Source organism: Oryzias latipes, chromosome 14 (assembly GCF_053564925.1).
Source record: "Oryzias latipes strain Hd-rR chromosome 14, Olatipes_Hd-rR_3.1".
NCBI lineage: Eukaryota > Metazoa > Chordata > Actinopteri > Beloniformes > Adrianichthyidae > Oryzias > Oryzias latipes.
Genome location: NC_136250.1, coordinates 3,449,973 through 3,466,577, shown reverse-complemented (window position 1 = coordinate 3,466,577; position 16,605 = coordinate 3,449,973). Strand labels below are relative to the sequence as shown.

Below are 16,605 nucleotides of genomic sequence, written 5' to 3'. Positions count from 1 at the left end.
CAGTACTTAGTGATATTCTGAGAAAATACTCTGAGACCAGCTCCCATAGTATCAGTCCTAGTATAAATGACCACTTTGTTAATGATGCCTTACAAGCCCTCAGGAGTACACTCGATGTTGTTGCCCCCTTGAAACCTAAGTTCGTCAGACAAAACCGAGTAGCACCGTGGTTTAACGCTGAAACTCGTTCTCTTAAACAAGAAACCCGTAAGTTGGAAAGAGAATGGCGCCGCTCCGGTTCAGAGCAGTCTCTGGATATCTGGAAACATAGCCTATTAAATTATAGAAAAGCTCTGCCCAGAGCTAGAAGCCAGTACTATTCAACCTTAATATCAGAGAATGGAAACAACCCAAGATTTCTTTTTAGCACTATTGCTAAATTAACTCGCAGTCAGAGCTCAGTAGAACCACATGTTCCTGTTTCTCTCAGCTCTGATGATTTTCTTACATTTTTCGATAGTAAAATCTCAAATATTAGACATAAGTTAAATCAAGTTATTCCTACTATCAGCCCAGAACAGGCTGAAGCGGTAGAAATGGAGGCATCCATAGAAACCTCTGTAACATTAGACTGCTTCACTGCTGTGGATCAAGCGGAAATAACATCAATTATTACGTCCTCCAAATCCTCAACGTGTCTGTTAGACCCAATTCCCACTAGACTTTTTAAAGAAACTTTTCCCCTAATTAATGATCCCATATTAACAATGATAAATGCCTCTCTGGAAACGGGTTACGTGCCACAGTCTTTTAAATATGCAGTTGTTAAACCTCTTCTGAAAAAGCCCAGTTTGGATCCTAGCATCTTGGCCAACTATAGACCAATATCAAACCTCCCCTTTATTTCTAAAATCCTAGAAAGAGTTGTAGTTAAGCAGCTTTACTGCCACCTACAGGACAACAGCCACTTTGAAGACTTTCAGTCGGGGTTTAGACCCCACCACAGTACGGAAACTGCACTAGTTAGAGTCTCTAATGACTTGTTATTGGCCTCAGAAAAGGGTCTACTTTCTCTTCTGGTCCTGTTGGACCTCAGTGCAGCCTTTGACACTATCGACCACAGTATTTTACTCCATAGATTAGAGCAGGACATAGGGATCAGAGGATCTGCTCTCCAGTGGTTTAAATCCTATCTGTCTGATAGGTATCAGTTCGTTAATGTAAATGGTCATTCCTCTCAGTGCACTCGAGTCAACTATGGAGTCCCACAGGGCTCAGTCTTGGGACCGATCCTGTTTACGCTTTATATGCTACCCCTAGGAAACATAATCAGGAAACACAGCATTAATTTTCATTGTTATGCCGACAATACGCAGTTGTATTTATCCATGAAGCCTGACCAGAATGACCAGATAGAGAAACTGAACGCCTGCATCATTGACATCAAGACCTGGATGACAATTAATTACCTCCTCTTGAACCCAGAAAATACTGAGGTCATTATACTAGGTCCTAAAAACCTCAGAGATACTCTGTCTGCTCAGATAGTCTCCCTGGATGGCATAAGTATAGCCCCCAATTCCACAGTTAGAAACCTTGGGGTTTTATTTGACCAGGATTTATCATTTAAGGCTCACATATCTCAGGCGTGTAGAACTGCCTTTTTTCACCTGCGGAATATTGCTAAGATCAGAAATATACTTTCTAAGAGTGATGCTGAAAAACTCATCCATGCTTTTGTTACGTCGAGGCTGGATTACTGTAACTCCTTGTTAGCAGCGTGTCCTAAGAGTTCCTTAACCCTTGTGCTATCTTAGATGACCCCACCCTTACATTGACGTGTTCTCCCTACCATGACAAAGGTGGATAAAGGTGGAAAGATTACATGTAATCCATGGACACCAGTGAAGATCACAAATCATTGAAGAAAAAAGGTTCAGAGCACTGTCTAGTGGGTCTAGATGACCCAACTCCCAATGTTAAAGTGCCTAGGATAGCGCAAGGGTTACGAAGTCTCCAGCTTGTTCAGAACGCAGCAGCAAGATTGTTAGCAGGAATTAGCAGAAGAGATCACATCACTCCTGTGTTAGTTTCGCTCCATTGGCTCCCAGTTGATTCCAGAATCAAGTTCAAGATTCTCCTGTTAACCTATAAGGCCTCACATGGAATGGCCCCGTCCTATATTAACCCTTGCGCTATCCTAGGCACTTTAACATTGGGAGTTGGGTCATCTAGACCCAATAGACAGTGCTCTGAACCTTTTTTCTTTAATGATTTGTGATCTTCACTGGTGTCCATGGATTACATGTAATCTTTCCACCTTTATCCACCTTTGGCATGGTAGGGAGAACACGTCAATGGAAGGGTGGGGTCATCTAACATAGCACAAGGGTTAAGGACCTCATAGTCCCTTACTATCCAATGAGAACACTTCGCTCGCAAAATGCAGGACTGCTGTGGTTCCTAGAATTAGTAAAAGTACGGTTGGAGGTAGAGCGTTTAGCCACCAAGCCCCTGTTTTATGGAATAAACTCCCAGCTCATGTAAGAGAGGCCGACTCAGTTTCTACATTCAAAGTTAGACTGAAAACATTACTCTTTGGACAGGCTTATTATCAGACTAGTTAGTATTTAGAGATTATTTAACTTAATGTTAATTTGTTTAAATTACACTTAATACCTATTTCTTTTAAAAGGCTGCTAGAAGTTAAAGCTGGGGTAACTATGGTGCACTGGGGTTCTGTCCTCTTTTCTTTTCTACTTCTACGCTTCCTCTCCTCTATTCTTGATCATAATTTATCATTTAGTTCTCCATGCCTGTTTGGTGCAGTGCGATTCATGTTTTGTCCCTCTTTTCCTCTCCCCTCCTGGGCAGTGGCAGTGCTTCCAGACTCCAGTTGGCTCATCCGTGCTCCAATTCCTGACCGTGTACCTCGCCTTTGCTCCCGCTCCTACACCTGGCTGTGGATCCTGCCTCTGGCTCATCTCTGGCTCGTCTCTGCTCTGTACCTGACCGAGTACTTCGTCTCTGCTCCTGCTCCTACACCTGGCTGTGGTTCCTGTCTCTGGCTAGTCTCTGCTCTGTACCTGACCGAGTACCTCGTCTCTGCTCCTGCTCCTACACCTGGCTGTGGTTCCTGTCTCTGGCTAGTCTCTGCTCTGTACCTGACCGAGTACCTCGTCTCTGCTCCTGCTCCTACACCTGGCTGTAGTTCCTGTCTCAGGCTCGACTCGCGCCTTTGACTGTCCCCACAACCACGGCTTGATGAAGCTCGTCTGCTGGACTTTTATATATGTAGTTGTAGATTTAGATAAGTTAATTCTTCTCTAAGAGTTCTGGTAAATCGCCTGTCCGTCCTAGGGGAGGATCCCTCCTTCATGTGGGCACCCCTGAGGTTTCTTCGTTTTTTCCGGAATCCGTTTTTTTGGGAGTTTTTCCTTACCGCGAAGGGGGGTCTAAGGGCAGGGATAACCGTTTAGTTTAGTCTGTTTGTTAGTTCATTTTAGTATTTTCCTATTGAACTCTTTGTATTCGTGATCCTTTTAAGTTCATGTTTTACTTCGAAGCCCATAGAGACGACTGTTGTTGTGATTTTGGGCTATACAAATAAAATTGAATTGAAGTTGCGTGTGTGTGTGTTGAAGTTGTGGCCCTCCCTCAGCTAGACCCCGCCTTCAGTGGCCCCCAGGCAATTTGAGTTTGAGACCCCTGCTCTAGACAGTGCTCTGAACCTTTTTTCTTCAATGATTTGTGATCTTCACTGGTGTCCATGGATTACATGAAATCTTTCCACCTTTATCCACCTTTGTCATGGTAGGGAGAACACCTCAATGTAAGGGGGTGGGGTCATCTATGATAGCACAAGGGTTAAGCATGATGCATGCATTTTGTTTCCTGTGTCCTTAATTTGGGGCAAAAGATGACACGCATTTGGATTTCAAAAACCAAGGATGTAATAATTGTAAAACGTAAAGTCAACGCCACACAAAAAAATGCAAAAATCTGGTCTGAAATGTCCTAAATAGGCCACAGGAGAAACCCTTAGTGATTTATTAGGACCCGCTGAATTAAAAAAAATAGCATTCAAGCATTGTAGTCAATACATTAAAAGAATTTCCAGACATTTATCAAGCTCATTGCAGAAATGATGAAATGCAAAGATACATAAAAAAACAAATTCAGTTCAAGTCACAAAATCCAGTGTCTAGAAATGATTATCTTCAGAAAACATGATTTCAGTAAACAGTAAAATTTAATAATCACAACACATTATCACATGAAATAATTATTGCTATACATTGCTTATTAACAGCTTGATTGTAATTTAAACATTTCAGTAATCATTATTGCACATTGCTCACACATTTTGAATTTTTCAAACACATCTTGCTCCTTAACTCTTATCTTCATACCGTGAAATCAAGTTTCTTTATACATCGAGTTTGAGCTCATTACTTAACCCATTCCAAAGTTTAGTGCCACACAGAAACGTTTCTTTGCGATTTTTATCAATTTCATCTTGAAGTTCCTACATCCCCTCAGTCCTTCATTCAGAACTGTTTTTGGATATTAAATGGGAACCATTTCCCACTAGCTCTGTAAGCTAGAGGTTGTGCGGAGTGAAAAACAGGGTAATAAAGTTTTAGTCTGGATTCATCAATTTCAGTGTCGGATTGACGTTGAGATTTTATTTTTTAGGCATGCTCGTCAAAATGACAACTTTTAGGCATCGCCAAGTTGACCTTCATATGACTAATAAGCACCACAAAACAGTAATTTGGTACAAGAAACCAGAGCTCTCAAATGAAGGAGTGGGTGGCCCTGAAAAGGGCCTTTGTTTCTCGGCTTAAGACCAACAGTTTACTTGGAGCTGGTGTACTTGGTGACGGCCTTGGTGCCCTCAGACACTGCGTGCTTGGCCAGCTCCCCGGGGAGCAGGAGGCGCACGGCGGTCTGGATCTCCCTGGAGGTGATGGTGGAGCGCTTGTTGTAGTGAGCCAGACGAGACGCCTCGGAGGCGATGCGCTCGAAGATGTCGTTGACGAACGAGTTCATGATGCTCATGGCCTTGGAGGAGATGCCGGTGTCGGGGTGGACCTGCTTCAGCACCTTGTAGACGTAGATGGCGTAGCTCTCCTTCCTGGTCTTTCTCTTCTTCTTGCCTCCTTTGCCGGCGGTCTTGGTCACGGCTTTCTTGGAGCCTTTCTTAGGCGCAGACTTGGCGGGTTCAGGCATTTTGATCACGCGGACAAAACAACTGAATGACAAACAGCGCGCTACCTCTGAATATATACATGCTCCATGTAAATGAAGTTGTGTGGTCCCTTGTCAGTGATTGGTCTAAATGTTAGAACGTCACTGATGCAAAATTAGTTGAGAGAAAACACGGAGCAGTGTGTTATCATAAAACGAAACGTAGTTTTTTTTTAAGCGTTAACTTTGACATAATTTTCCCAAAACATAAACAAGTCCAAGTTTTGATAAAATCAGCTCAATATTTTTAAACCTTAAAATCAATCTCTGGCCCCGCTTAATCATCCATCTATAACCCTGCTTTAAAATCTATCTGGTCAGAATAGCCAGAACCTGAAATATGAAATATCTTTATTGTCATTGTACATATACAACGAAATTAAGATGCAAATTTTCCGGTGGAATAAAAACGTCATAAAATAAAAAACTAAAACTGCGAAATAAGACAATATAGAGAGAAAACATAAAAACAAATATGAAACACCTCCAGCTATTGCACGTTTCCCTTAATAAGTTAACCTTGTTTAGCAAAGTTTTAGGCCACGATGCCCCTTGGATAGAAGCTGTTTTTTAAGTTTTAGCTGTCTTTTAACTCGTTTGTCGGTAATCGGTACGGTGTTCCATCTAACAATGTTTCTTTGACAGAACAATAAAAAAATTCTCTAAAGAATGGTAGGACATGTTTACACACTTGACACGAAAGTTGTGAAATTTAATTCAAATTCGATTTTATTTGTAGTTCACAGTAGGGGTCGTCTAAATGGGCTTCGTACCGGTAATTGTAAAGTGAACAAAATCATATGGATCAAGAATAAATAGGAACATTCTAAACTGGGCTGCCTAAACAGGACATCCCTACCCTTACACCCCCCTTTGCGGTAATTGAAAGACAAAATAACATACTGTCAAAAAGTATGTGTTTAAATCAATACATGTTATGGTGTTAGATTATATGCACATGATGAGAAGAACGTTGCTCTATAGACAGTGTGAGGGCTCTTAGAAGAGCCGTTGGTGTGGTTGGGGACATCCGGGTCTTTACTTTGTCTTCTCGGTTTTCTTGGGCAATAGAACAGCCTGGATGTTGGGCAGCACGCCGCCCTGAGCGATGGTGACCCCGCCCAGCAGCTTGTTGAGCTCCTCGTCGTTGCGGACAGCCAGCTGCAGGTGGCGGGGGATGATCCTGGACTTCTTGTTGTCGCGGGCAGCGTTCCCGGCCAGCTCCAGGATCTCAGCGGTCAGATACTCCAGCACAGCTGCCAGATACACGGGAGCTCCAGCTCCCACTCGCACCGCATAGTTTCCCTTCCTCAGCAGCCTGTGAACACGGCCCACGGGGAACTGAAGCCCGGCCCGGGAAGAGCGAGTCTTTGCTTTCGCCCTGGCCTTGCCGCCTGTTTTCCCGCGTCCCGACATCTTCTTGTGATTTCTAGTCGCGTGGAAATCAAAAATGCGTGGCCAGAGAGCCCCAGACATTTATATAGGCAAGTAGCTTCTCGTTCATTGGTCAAAGCAGGCGTAGACAGCCATTGGCCAATCGCTGAACGTGTATACTTTTTTCCTGTCTCTTCCCGTTTTGCTTGAGGATTTCAAAATATGGGACCGTTGATTAAGAAACACACGAATGATTTGTCAGAGAACATGCAATAAACATAAAAAGTAACTTATATAAATTGCGTTTATGCAGTAGCGCAAAAAGTGGGTAAGCGGCATATGCGTCGCATAGGGGCGCCAAACTGAAGTTGTAAAAATGATTTATGGACCGTTTTTTTCATAGCTGTTTGTGCACATACATTGACATGACATGATCAGTAACAGAAGCACATCGTAACTGATTGGGCGACCCCGCTGTAGCTGCTCCTCCCTCACTCGGGTCTTGCACAGAGGGCGCGCTCCAGCACGTGTCCGCGAGAACGTGCTGGAGCGCGCCCTCGCGGACACGTGCTGTTGATTGCTTTATTTGAATTGTCTGATCATCTGATGACAGGATTACATGGAAATGCAAAAGAAAAAAACAATTGGGGACTCAAAACAGAAAATGCAAAAGGGACAAAGATGTAGAATGAAGAAAAGTTTCTGTAAATGTGATTTAAAAACAGGCTTGGAAACTAAAGTAAAATGTTCACAAGTGTCTTGCAGCTGTACTGAGCAGGATTTAATCATGAATAGAAAATAAAGGAGCTTGTTTATGCTGATTTTCTTTCAGACAGACATACATAATTTCTTTAACTAGTTGTACCAAAACACTGAAATAGTTTTTATCCTTTGACAGAAACAACATTTAATAATGATAAAAGCTGCTCATACAGCCAGAAGTAGAGAGAAGTATGTGCTATGAGTTAGATGGTGTTTTTGTTTCTTTTTCTTTTTACCAAGTCAGCTTATGACTGGATCTGATCTGGGATCCTTCTGAATGGCCTTCACCATACAAATATGGGGAATCATTCAGGCAGCACACTGTTGAAAATGGCTCACAAAAATGTTCTGCTGGGTCATATCCATGATCAGATAAGTAATGAGATATACATTTAAACAATAAAAGTGTTGTGTGGATGTTTACATAGCCCCAGGAGGGGTGGATGGGACGTTTTATGTCCATTTATGTCTGTGTGTGGTGGTGGTGGGGGGTGTTAACGTGGCTGCATACCCCTAGGTAATAGGTTGTTGCGCCCCTGTGTGTATGTATACACAATGGACACAATCTGAAGGTATTTTTGTAGATAAAAGGATTTTACAGTATAATATTCTGTGTTTTCCAAATACTAAAGTGTTTTGGAAAGACTATCATGTGAAATAAAACAAGGGAAAAGGTTATGAAAACTAGTTTCTCCATAAAATAAATGTGTGCCAGGTGAGTTAGTGTGTGAGTATACTACTCTAAATTTGTCCTGTTCGGCGGGGAACTTTGATTTACCAAAGAAATATTGGAGTAAAAATTACCGGGTGCAGAAGCAAAAAACGTACTTGCTGTCCAATGTCTACTTTCAGATCAGGCAACAGTTTCAGCTGAAACTTAGTTATGAAATCTGTTGATCCGAGGACTGCTGTCAAGCAGGCAGCGGAAAGTGGAATCCAAACATTTGACAATGGACATCTATATTCCATAGCATTTTCTTTTAATTCTGATAATAAAATTGCTTAAATAACCCTCCTGTTATGTTCATTTGTGAGGAATAGAAATGATGTTCCTGGGTCAATTTGACCCAGTGCATGTTTTATTAATTAAAAATTTTCTGAAACCGAAAAAATCCTAACAAACAGTGTGAATATATCATTAGATAGATAGATATAGATAGATGACTTTATTAATCCCACAATGGGGAAATTTCATTTATCTTTGGCAGCAACACGACATTCAGAAATAATCTATATAATATAATATCAATAAAGGACATCACAAATTACATTTATATTAGATAATTAAAAATATTACTAAAATTATTATGAAAAATTATTATCAAAAATGAGATTCTTATTAAATAAAGAAATAAATATTAAATAAATACAGCTGCAAAAGTGTAAAAAACATGCGGTCTGCAAAACATGTATCTGTAAAAAAACATTACAAATTTTTTCAAAATACAGAAATAACTAATGAAGTTCACACCAAGAACAAAAACAAACAACTGTTCAGGAACAAAAAACAATTTAAAATTGAAAAACAACAACTACAACAAAAGTAAATGAATCTATGACTAAACAGAAAAACACCCCTGGGTCCGTGGAGTGTCACTGTAACACGGTGTTGCACAGTCTGATGGCTGTGGGGAGGAATGACCTGCGGTAGCGCTCCTTCTTACACTGAGGGTGCAACAGTCTTGTGCTGAAGGAGCTGGTCAGCGCCTCTACAGTTTGGTGCAGGGGGTGGGAGGGGTTATCCATGATGGATGTCAGCTTAGCTAACATCCTCCTGTCCGCCACCTCCTCGATGGACTCAAGTGTGCAGCCCAGGACAGAGCCGGCCCTCCTAACCAGTTTGTTAAGCCTCTTCAAGTCTCTGCCTGCACTGCCCCCCGCCCAGCACACAATTCCATAAAGGACCACTGAGGCCACCACAGTGTCGTAAAAGGTCCTCAGCAGCTGTCTGCACACGCCAAAGGACCTCAGTCTCCTCAGCAGGTGAAGGCGACTCTGGCCCCTCCTGTACAGAGCATCCGTGTTGTTGGACCATTCAAGTCTGTTGTTCAGGTGAACACCCAGATATTTAAATGTGTCCACGACCTCAATGTCTGAACCCTGGATGTTCACCGGTGACTGTGATGGTGAGGACCTCTTGAAGTCCAGGATCAGCTCCTTTGTCTTGCTGGTGTTAAGCAGCAGGTGGTTAACTTCACACCAGCTAACAAAGTCAGTGATGACCCCCCTGTACTCCTGCTCATCCCCCCCTGATACACAGCCCACAATGGCACTGTCATCTGAGAACTTCTGCAGATGACAGTGGTGGGAGTCGTAGGTGAAGTCTGATGTGTACAGGGTAAACAGGAATGGGGAGAGCACAGTCCCTTGAGGTGCCCCCGTGCTGCAGACCACCACATCAGACACACAGTCACGCAGCCTCACAAACTGTGGCCTGTCTGTGAGGTAGTTGATGGTCCAAGCAACCAGATGTTGGTCCACACCTGCAACCTCCAGCTTCCTCCTCAGCAGTGATGGCTGAATTGTGTTGAAAGCACTGGAGAAATCAAAAAACATGACTCTCACAGTGCTCCCAGGGGCCTCCAGGTGAGACAGGGCCCGATGCTGCAGGTAGATGATGGCGTCATCCACCCCGATGCCTGGTCGATATGCAAACTGCAGCGGGTCCAGTGCTGAGCTCACCTGAGTGCGGAGATGGCTGAGGATGATCCTCTCCATAGCCTTCATCAGGTGGGAAGTCAAGGCGACAGGTCTGAAGTGGTTCGGTTCCGTAGGACGAGGTACCTTTGGAACCGGAACCAGGCAGGAAGTCCTCCAGAGGACTGGTACCTTCTCCAGTCTGAGGCTCATATTAAATATGAACAGCATCACCACACAGAGCTGGTCTGCACACTCCCTGAGGAGCCTGGAGGTGATGCTGTCAGGGCCTGTTGCCTTCCTGGCCTTTGTTCTCCTTAACTCCATCCTAACCTGATTCAGGGTGAGGCAGAGGGGGGTTGGAGGATGGGTGGGCGGTGGCTGATCTGGTGCTGTGAGTCGTTGGGGGGGTCCCTTTGCTTCTGTTGAAAGAAGGGGAGAGTGGACTGTTTGGTGCCGAGGTGGTAACAGCTGCAGCTGGGAGGAGACGCCTGAGCTGGAAAGGTGTGAAGAGGGGGCCGAGTGGGTGGAGACTGGGGGCTGGGCAGAATCAAATCTTTTAAAGAACAGGGGGGTATTCCAGGAAGCATGTTTAAACTAGCCTGACTTTAAGCCTGAACTCTGGCTAAAATCCGCCTGAACTTGCTTACTCTGGGTATGTCGGTTCAAAAAGACCGGATATGAGTTGGCGTAATTACGCTTGACTTGGTAACCCTGGGTTAACGCACGGTACATAAAGACATTCTCAATAGATCGCCGATTTCTGGAGTCACCATGGAAACGCGTGGTGAAAAAAAAAGACAGCGCGACACTTGAGACGGAAGTGAGACAGAGTCTGAGATTTTAATGACGGCGGAAAAAAATTACAAGTCCATCAAAAAAGTAACATGGCTGAAAAATAATTTAAATAATTTAGTTAAATTAATTCAAACTCAATAATTGTTTATACAACTCAAATTTACGTATTTATCTAACTAAATGTCACATTACTCCATTAATCTTTTTTCCATCTTAATTACTTATATTTCTTGAACTTTCATATGTCTTCTAAGTTTGAGCCGGCAGATATGCTCATTTTTATAACAATAAAAAGAACGGGGAAAAAATGCACGGAGTGCAAAAATTCATTAAAGAATTTTCCATCACTGTCATAATATGATTACGTGGTAGGGGTACTATATAAACTCATCATCCTCTCCCTTACTCTCACTCATGGTGCAGAGACGTAAGCATAGTAGGACAAAATAGCTCGGCAAAACACGGTGAAACACAGTAAAACAGCTATACAACTAAACACATTTTGTAAAAAACCCACACTTAGACCCAAATCCGTCCAGACAGGCAAAGGGAATGATATCCCAGAATCCCTTGCGGTGCCGATCTAACGGCAGCACCAAAGTTACACCTACTTAATTGAATTAATTTGAACGAAAGGAAAATAATTGTCTGATAACTATGTGTTATTTTTAAGTTGACCTAACAAAAAAAATGATTTATCTTAACTGAAGCAAATAATTAAGTTAGATCAAAGTAAACAAGTTTATCTTTCCAACATCCATATGTGGTCTTATCACCCTCTCATGGTGGAAAAAGTATTATCTGAGCTTTTTCATCCACTAAATCATCTTCAAATGGACACGCCATGCTGCTTCACCTCTCTGTAAACAAACTAAGCTTCAACTAAACCTGCTCCAGACCAGGTTATGTTCAGAGCATGAGTTGCCATGGTAACTTGACCTACCCTGAAACATACCTCCATTTCTGGAACCAAAAGCTGAGGTTATCAACTTCCTTAGCCTCAAACTTATCGTGGGAGCTAGCATAACCTGCTTTCTGGAATACCCCCCAGGTTCAGTTCATTTGCCCAGGCTTGGTCACCTGTGACCTGGCGACCATTTCCAGCCTCAGCATGTCCTGAGATGTGTTTTAGACCCCTCCACACATCACGGATGTTGTTCTGTTCCAGGCGCTGCTCCATCTTCTTCCTGTAGCAGTCCTTGCACTTCCTGATCTTATATTTCAGGTCCCTCTGTACTCTGCGTAGCTCCTCCTTGTCCCCAGAGAGAAAAGCCCTCTTCTTCTCATTTAGGAGGGTCTTCAGCTCAGGAGTGACCCAGGGCTTGTTGTTGGAAAAACACTGCACTGATTTTGTTTGCACTGTGTTTTCCACACAAACATTGACATAGTCCGTGATGCAGTCAGTGAGACTGTCAATGTCCTCCCCGTGTGGACTGCAGAGAACGTCCCAGTCTGTGGTGCTAAAACAGTCCCTCAGTCGCTCTGTTACTTCCTCAGTCCAGATCTTCACCGTTTTAATCTGTGGTTTCTGCTGTTTCACCACTGGAGTGTACGCAGAGGAGAGATGGACCAGGTTGTGATCAGAGCGTCCTGAAGGGGGGAGGGGGGCAGAAGCATAGGCATTCTTGATGTTAGCATAGAAAAGGTCCAGAGTTTTTCTGTCCCTCGTATGACAGTTCACATACTGGGTGAAGTTGGACAGGGTGGCGGAGAGGGGGGTGCATGCATGGTTAAAGTCCCCAGAAATCAGGATCATGGCCTGCGGGTGTTGTGTCTGCAGCTGGGACACGGTGCTGTGCACGCGCTCACAAGCGACAGCAGCGTCAGCCGACGGAGGGACGTAAACAGTCACCACCAGCACATGGGAGAACTCCCGTGGGACGTAGTACGGCCGAACGCTGACTGCCACCAGTTCAATGTCCTTGCTGCAGTGCTGTTCTTTCACAGTGATGTGGTTCGGGTTACACCATCTGTCATTCACGAACACCGCCAGACCACCGCCTTTCTTCTTTCCGCTCTGCGCCGCGCTCCGGTCCGCCCGCACCAGCGTGAATCCAGTAACTGAGACCACGGAGTTTGTCATGTCCTGGTGGAGCCACGTCTCGGTGAAACACAGCAGGCTGCTCTCACGGTACACCCGCTGCAGACGCATGAGCGCTGTTAGCTCGTCCAGCTTGTTAGAGAGCGCGCGGACGTTTCCCATAGTAACGGATGGTAAACATGGCTTGTACCTCCGTCTTCTCTCCCGGCGTTTAACTCCAGCTCTGCAGCCTCGTCGTTTCCTCCGTATTTCAGCTGGAACATCTGGCTTTCCAGCGAGGAGAATCTCAACTCGTCCAAGAGCTAACAGCTGATCTTGAGTGTAAACAATGGAGTCGCATTAACGGATCCCCCGAGGCCGGTTCAAAAAGTTGAGAAAAAATAAAAAAACAAAAAGCAAAAGTAATGATGTTCCTGTCCTTTGTCGCAGAACTTTGTAATAGTTGTTGAAAAATACAAAAAACACAAATAAGTTGGAAGAAAATATTAAAAAACGCAAAGTAAGGAACACAAAAAGGTAGAGCTGCCCAGATAAGCTGCCACACACGCGGCGCCATGGTAACAACAACTCCATTACTCACTCCATTACCAATCATTCTTTCAAAAACTTAGTGAAATTGCGTTCCTTACCTCTAACAGGAAGTGGTTCAATTATTAGATAATTCAGTCGTATTTCTTAAAAACACTACTGTATTACTTTTGAATGACTACCATATAAAATACAATAGTTTTACATAACATTGAAACATAATCTTGAAATTTTGTTTTACATACATGCACTGTGAACCAGAAAAAAAACAAAATCACAATACAACAGACAAGCAATCACAATAGGAAGTTGTGTGTGTGTCTGTACATATATACGGCACAAGAGTGACCAGTCATCACACTGTGCTTTGTGCACATTTCCCACAGGCCATGCTTGTCTTGACCTAGATACTGTCTGCGGCTCGACTCCCCCCCCCCCCCCCCGACCGTCCCCCAAACTCCATCTGGATGAAGCTCATCTGCTGGACTTTACTTTCCATTATGTATGAATTCTATGTAATTATGATCCTTTAGATTTTATGTTTAACTTTTTCAATTGAATTGACATGGTCACATGAGTCACTGCCATCCCAGTGGACCCCGACACTGTCTTTGTTTTCTGCAGACAGATTTTTCTGACGCATATTTGGGGATAAAGACCAATGTATTTCACCATTCTTTGACATGTCTTGCTTGGATGAACAGGAATAACAATAACTTCATCTGGTTCAAAATCATGATTAGTCATGACTGTCACATTTCTGCTTCTGCTGCTTTTCTCGAGTTTTCCCGCGAGAACATAAATGGTTCCTGTCAAAAATCATAACAACTATGCACCTTTGTGTGTGTCGACAAGGACACAACATATTAAAGGATCGATTTCACAAGTGTAACGCAACGTCGTACAAATGGAGGGACTTGGAGCTCCAAACAGACATGTCAGTGGCTCTTAAAAGAGCCGTTGGGTTGTGAAGGACATCTAGTTGATCTAAGCCCTCTCTCCGCGGATGCGGCGGGCCAGCTGGATGTCTTTGGGCATGATGGTGACCCTCTTGGCGTGGATGGCGCACAGGTTGGTGTCCTCGAAGAGCCCCACCAGGTAAGCCTCGCTGGCCTCCTGCAGAGCCATGACAGCAGAGCTCTGGAAGCGCAGGTCGGTCTTGAAGTCCTGAGCGATCTCCCTCACCAGCCGCTGAAAGGGAAGTTTGCGGATCAACAGCTCGGTGGATTTCTGGTAACGCCGGATCTCCCTGAGGGCAACGGTACCGGGCCTATAACGATGAGGCTTCTTCACTCCTCCGGTGGCGGGTGCGCTCTTGCGGGCAGCTTTGGTGGCGAGCTGCTTCCTGGGAGCTTTTCCTCCGGTGGATTTTCTGGCAGTTTGCTTGGTTCTGGCCATCCTGGACGACAAGTCGAGTCTTGGAGAGAAAGACTAGACTGAATGTGGAGGGAGCGACGAACAGCCGCTTTTTAAAGAGGATGCCGGCTCAACGCGGACCCTGATCCGAAGGGGCGGGGCCTTTTTACGAAATCCCATTGGTTGGATTTAAAATAGGGAAAAAAGCGGGATGTGCGTTGATGTGACGTCAGAGAGCGTTGAGCTGCTTTATGATTCTGTCTTCTTTGATTCAACTGTAGGCTCATTGTTGTCTTTATGCTTTGGAAGTCGAGTTTGGTGACAATGTGACAGAAATGCAGCTCAGTCTGACATCGTCATGCCACCATTCAATTCAGGGTTCCGTTGCGATTGTTGATTGATTTTAGAAAATCAATCTCATGTCATGCAAATACATTGTATGCGTCAGACGTTCATTCGCACTTCTGTGATCAGGTCACTGCTTGTTAACACATTGTTAGCACAATGGAGATGTGTTCCTGTGTGCCTTGTACCGTCAGAGGGCTCATTCTGTGGAAATAGCTCTGGAGTAGAGTGTGTGGTGGCTCTTAAAAGAGCCTTTGGTGCGGTGAACGCAGCCGAAGCGGCGGATCTACTTCTTTGCCTTCTTGGCCGCGGGTTTCTTGGCGGCAGTCTTCTTGACAGCGGGCTTCTTGGCGGCCTTTGCCTTCTTTGCAGCGGGCTTCTTGGGACTCTTCTTGGGCGCCACCTTCTTGGTCGCTGCCTTCTTAGCCGGGGCTTTTTTCGGGGACTTCTTAGCGGCGGGTTTCTTGGCGGCTGGCTTTTTAGCCGCGGCGGTCTTCTTGGCGGCGGGTTTCTTGGCTTTGGCGGGAGCCTTCTTCTTCACCACCTTTTTGTCCGGTTTGACGGCTTTGGGTTCCTTGGCGAGCTTGAAAGACCCGGAAGCTCCGGTGCCTTTAGTCTGGCTCAGGGACCCTTTGGTGACCAGCTTGGTGACGGCGGTGTTGATGCGCTTGTTGGCCTTGGTCACGTCCACCCCTTTGCCTCCGAGCACCTTCTTGAGCGCCGCCAGGGACATGCCCTTGCGCTCCTTGGACTCGGCCACAGCGGCCACGATGAGCTTGGAGATGCTGAGTCCGTCCTTCTTGGGGCGGGCAGCGGCCTTCTTCTTCTTCGGGGACTTGGCCGGGGCTTTCGCCGGCGCTGCGGCTGCTGCTGGAGCTTCCTCTGCCATGTCTGCGTGCGTGTCGGTGTTCAACTGAACGAGTGAGAGCTGAGTGCAGGAGGCGGGACTTATATCACACATGAGAACCGTGGAGAAGCAACCCTCCCCGCCGCTGGCCTGCTTCCTCAAACGAGGCCTACTTGTGTTTTCTCCGCGAGGGTTTTCAAACAAAAACCTTTGAAAATCAACACTGACCAACACAATAATCACCAGAGCACGAAGAAGACTCCCCGCCGTCCAAACTGCGCTCACAGTCGACCTCCTGAACCGGTACGGTTCGTTCCAGGAGACTTCAAACATCTCGGAAACGTCCTGGTTTCTCGGAGCGAACAGCAAGTTTTCGCTTCATTTTGTGCCATAAATGGCCCAAAAACGATGTATGTAAACCTCAAACGCGGCCATATCGTTAGAAAACACATTAGTGGATAGAATCACCGGGAAGACGTTGCGGTGAAACTGCTTTGTTGAACTTTTAATGTCCTGTGTTTGCGGGAAGCAAACACACGGACGCTGCCGGCGAAAATCATGGTCCGTCTGTGATGATCCTGCCAGAAACAAGTTACTCCTTCCACCAAATATTGACAACAATCACACACAAAACTCACAAGACACTTTGATAAAACTCTGATTTAACATTTCTACAAGAGACAACACACTTCTGTTTTAAACTAAGAGCAGTTCTCACACACAG

The 16,605-nt window shown here is 44.8% G+C and overlaps 4 protein-coding genes across 4 annotated transcripts; all 4 read right to left on the bottom strand.

Annotated features, from left to right (window-relative positions):
- Positions 1-3,955: 3,955 nt before the first annotated feature.
- LOC101167224 (histone H2B 1/2) lies at positions 3,956-5,215 on the bottom strand. Its single transcript, XM_004076035.5, has one exon. The coding sequence runs from the start codon at positions 5,173-5,175 to the stop codon at positions 4,801-4,803; it is 375 nt and encodes a 124-aa protein (XP_004076083.1). The 5' UTR covers positions 5,176-5,215; the 3' UTR covers positions 3,956-4,800.
- Positions 5,216-5,896: 681 nt separating this feature from the next.
- On the bottom strand, positions 5,897-6,818 carry LOC101158625 (histone H2A). The gene has a single exon (XM_023962727.2). The coding sequence runs from the start codon at positions 6,667-6,669 to the stop codon at positions 6,232-6,234; it is 438 nt and encodes a 145-aa protein (XP_023818495.2). The 5' UTR covers positions 6,670-6,818; the 3' UTR covers positions 5,897-6,231.
- A 6,658-nt stretch (positions 6,819-13,476) lies between these two features.
- Positions 13,477-14,731, bottom strand: LOC101166976 (histone H3). Its single transcript, XM_004076034.5, has one exon. It carries the CDS (start codon positions 14,729-14,731, stop codon positions 14,321-14,323), a length of 411 nt encoding a protein of 136 aa, XP_004076082.1. The 3' UTR covers positions 13,477-14,320.
- LOC101158376 (uncharacterized) lies at positions 13,477-16,214 on the bottom strand. Its single transcript, XM_004076084.5, has one exon. The coding sequence runs from the start codon at positions 16,212-16,214 to the stop codon at positions 15,321-15,323; it is 894 nt and encodes a 297-aa protein (XP_004076132.2). The 3' UTR covers positions 13,477-15,320.
- Between the last annotated feature and the right edge of the window lie 391 nt (positions 16,215-16,605).

Bases quoted from the DNA above. Each gene is read 5' to 3' on its own strand.
- LOC101167224 (XM_004076035.5), bottom strand. From the start codon at position 5,175: ATGCCTGAACCCGCCAAGTCTGCGCCTAAGAAAGGCTCCAAGAAAGCC.
- LOC101158625 (XM_023962727.2), bottom strand. From the start codon at position 6,669: ATGTCTGGGGCTCTCTGGCCACGCATTTTTGATTTCCACGCGACTAGA.
- LOC101166976 (XM_004076034.5), bottom strand. From the start codon at position 14,731: ATGGCCAGAACCAAGCAAACTGCCAGAAAATCCACCGGAGGAAAAGCT.
- LOC101158376 (XM_004076084.5), bottom strand. From the start codon at position 16,214: ATGTTTGAAGTCTCCTGGAACGAACCGTACCGGTTCAGGAGGTCGACT.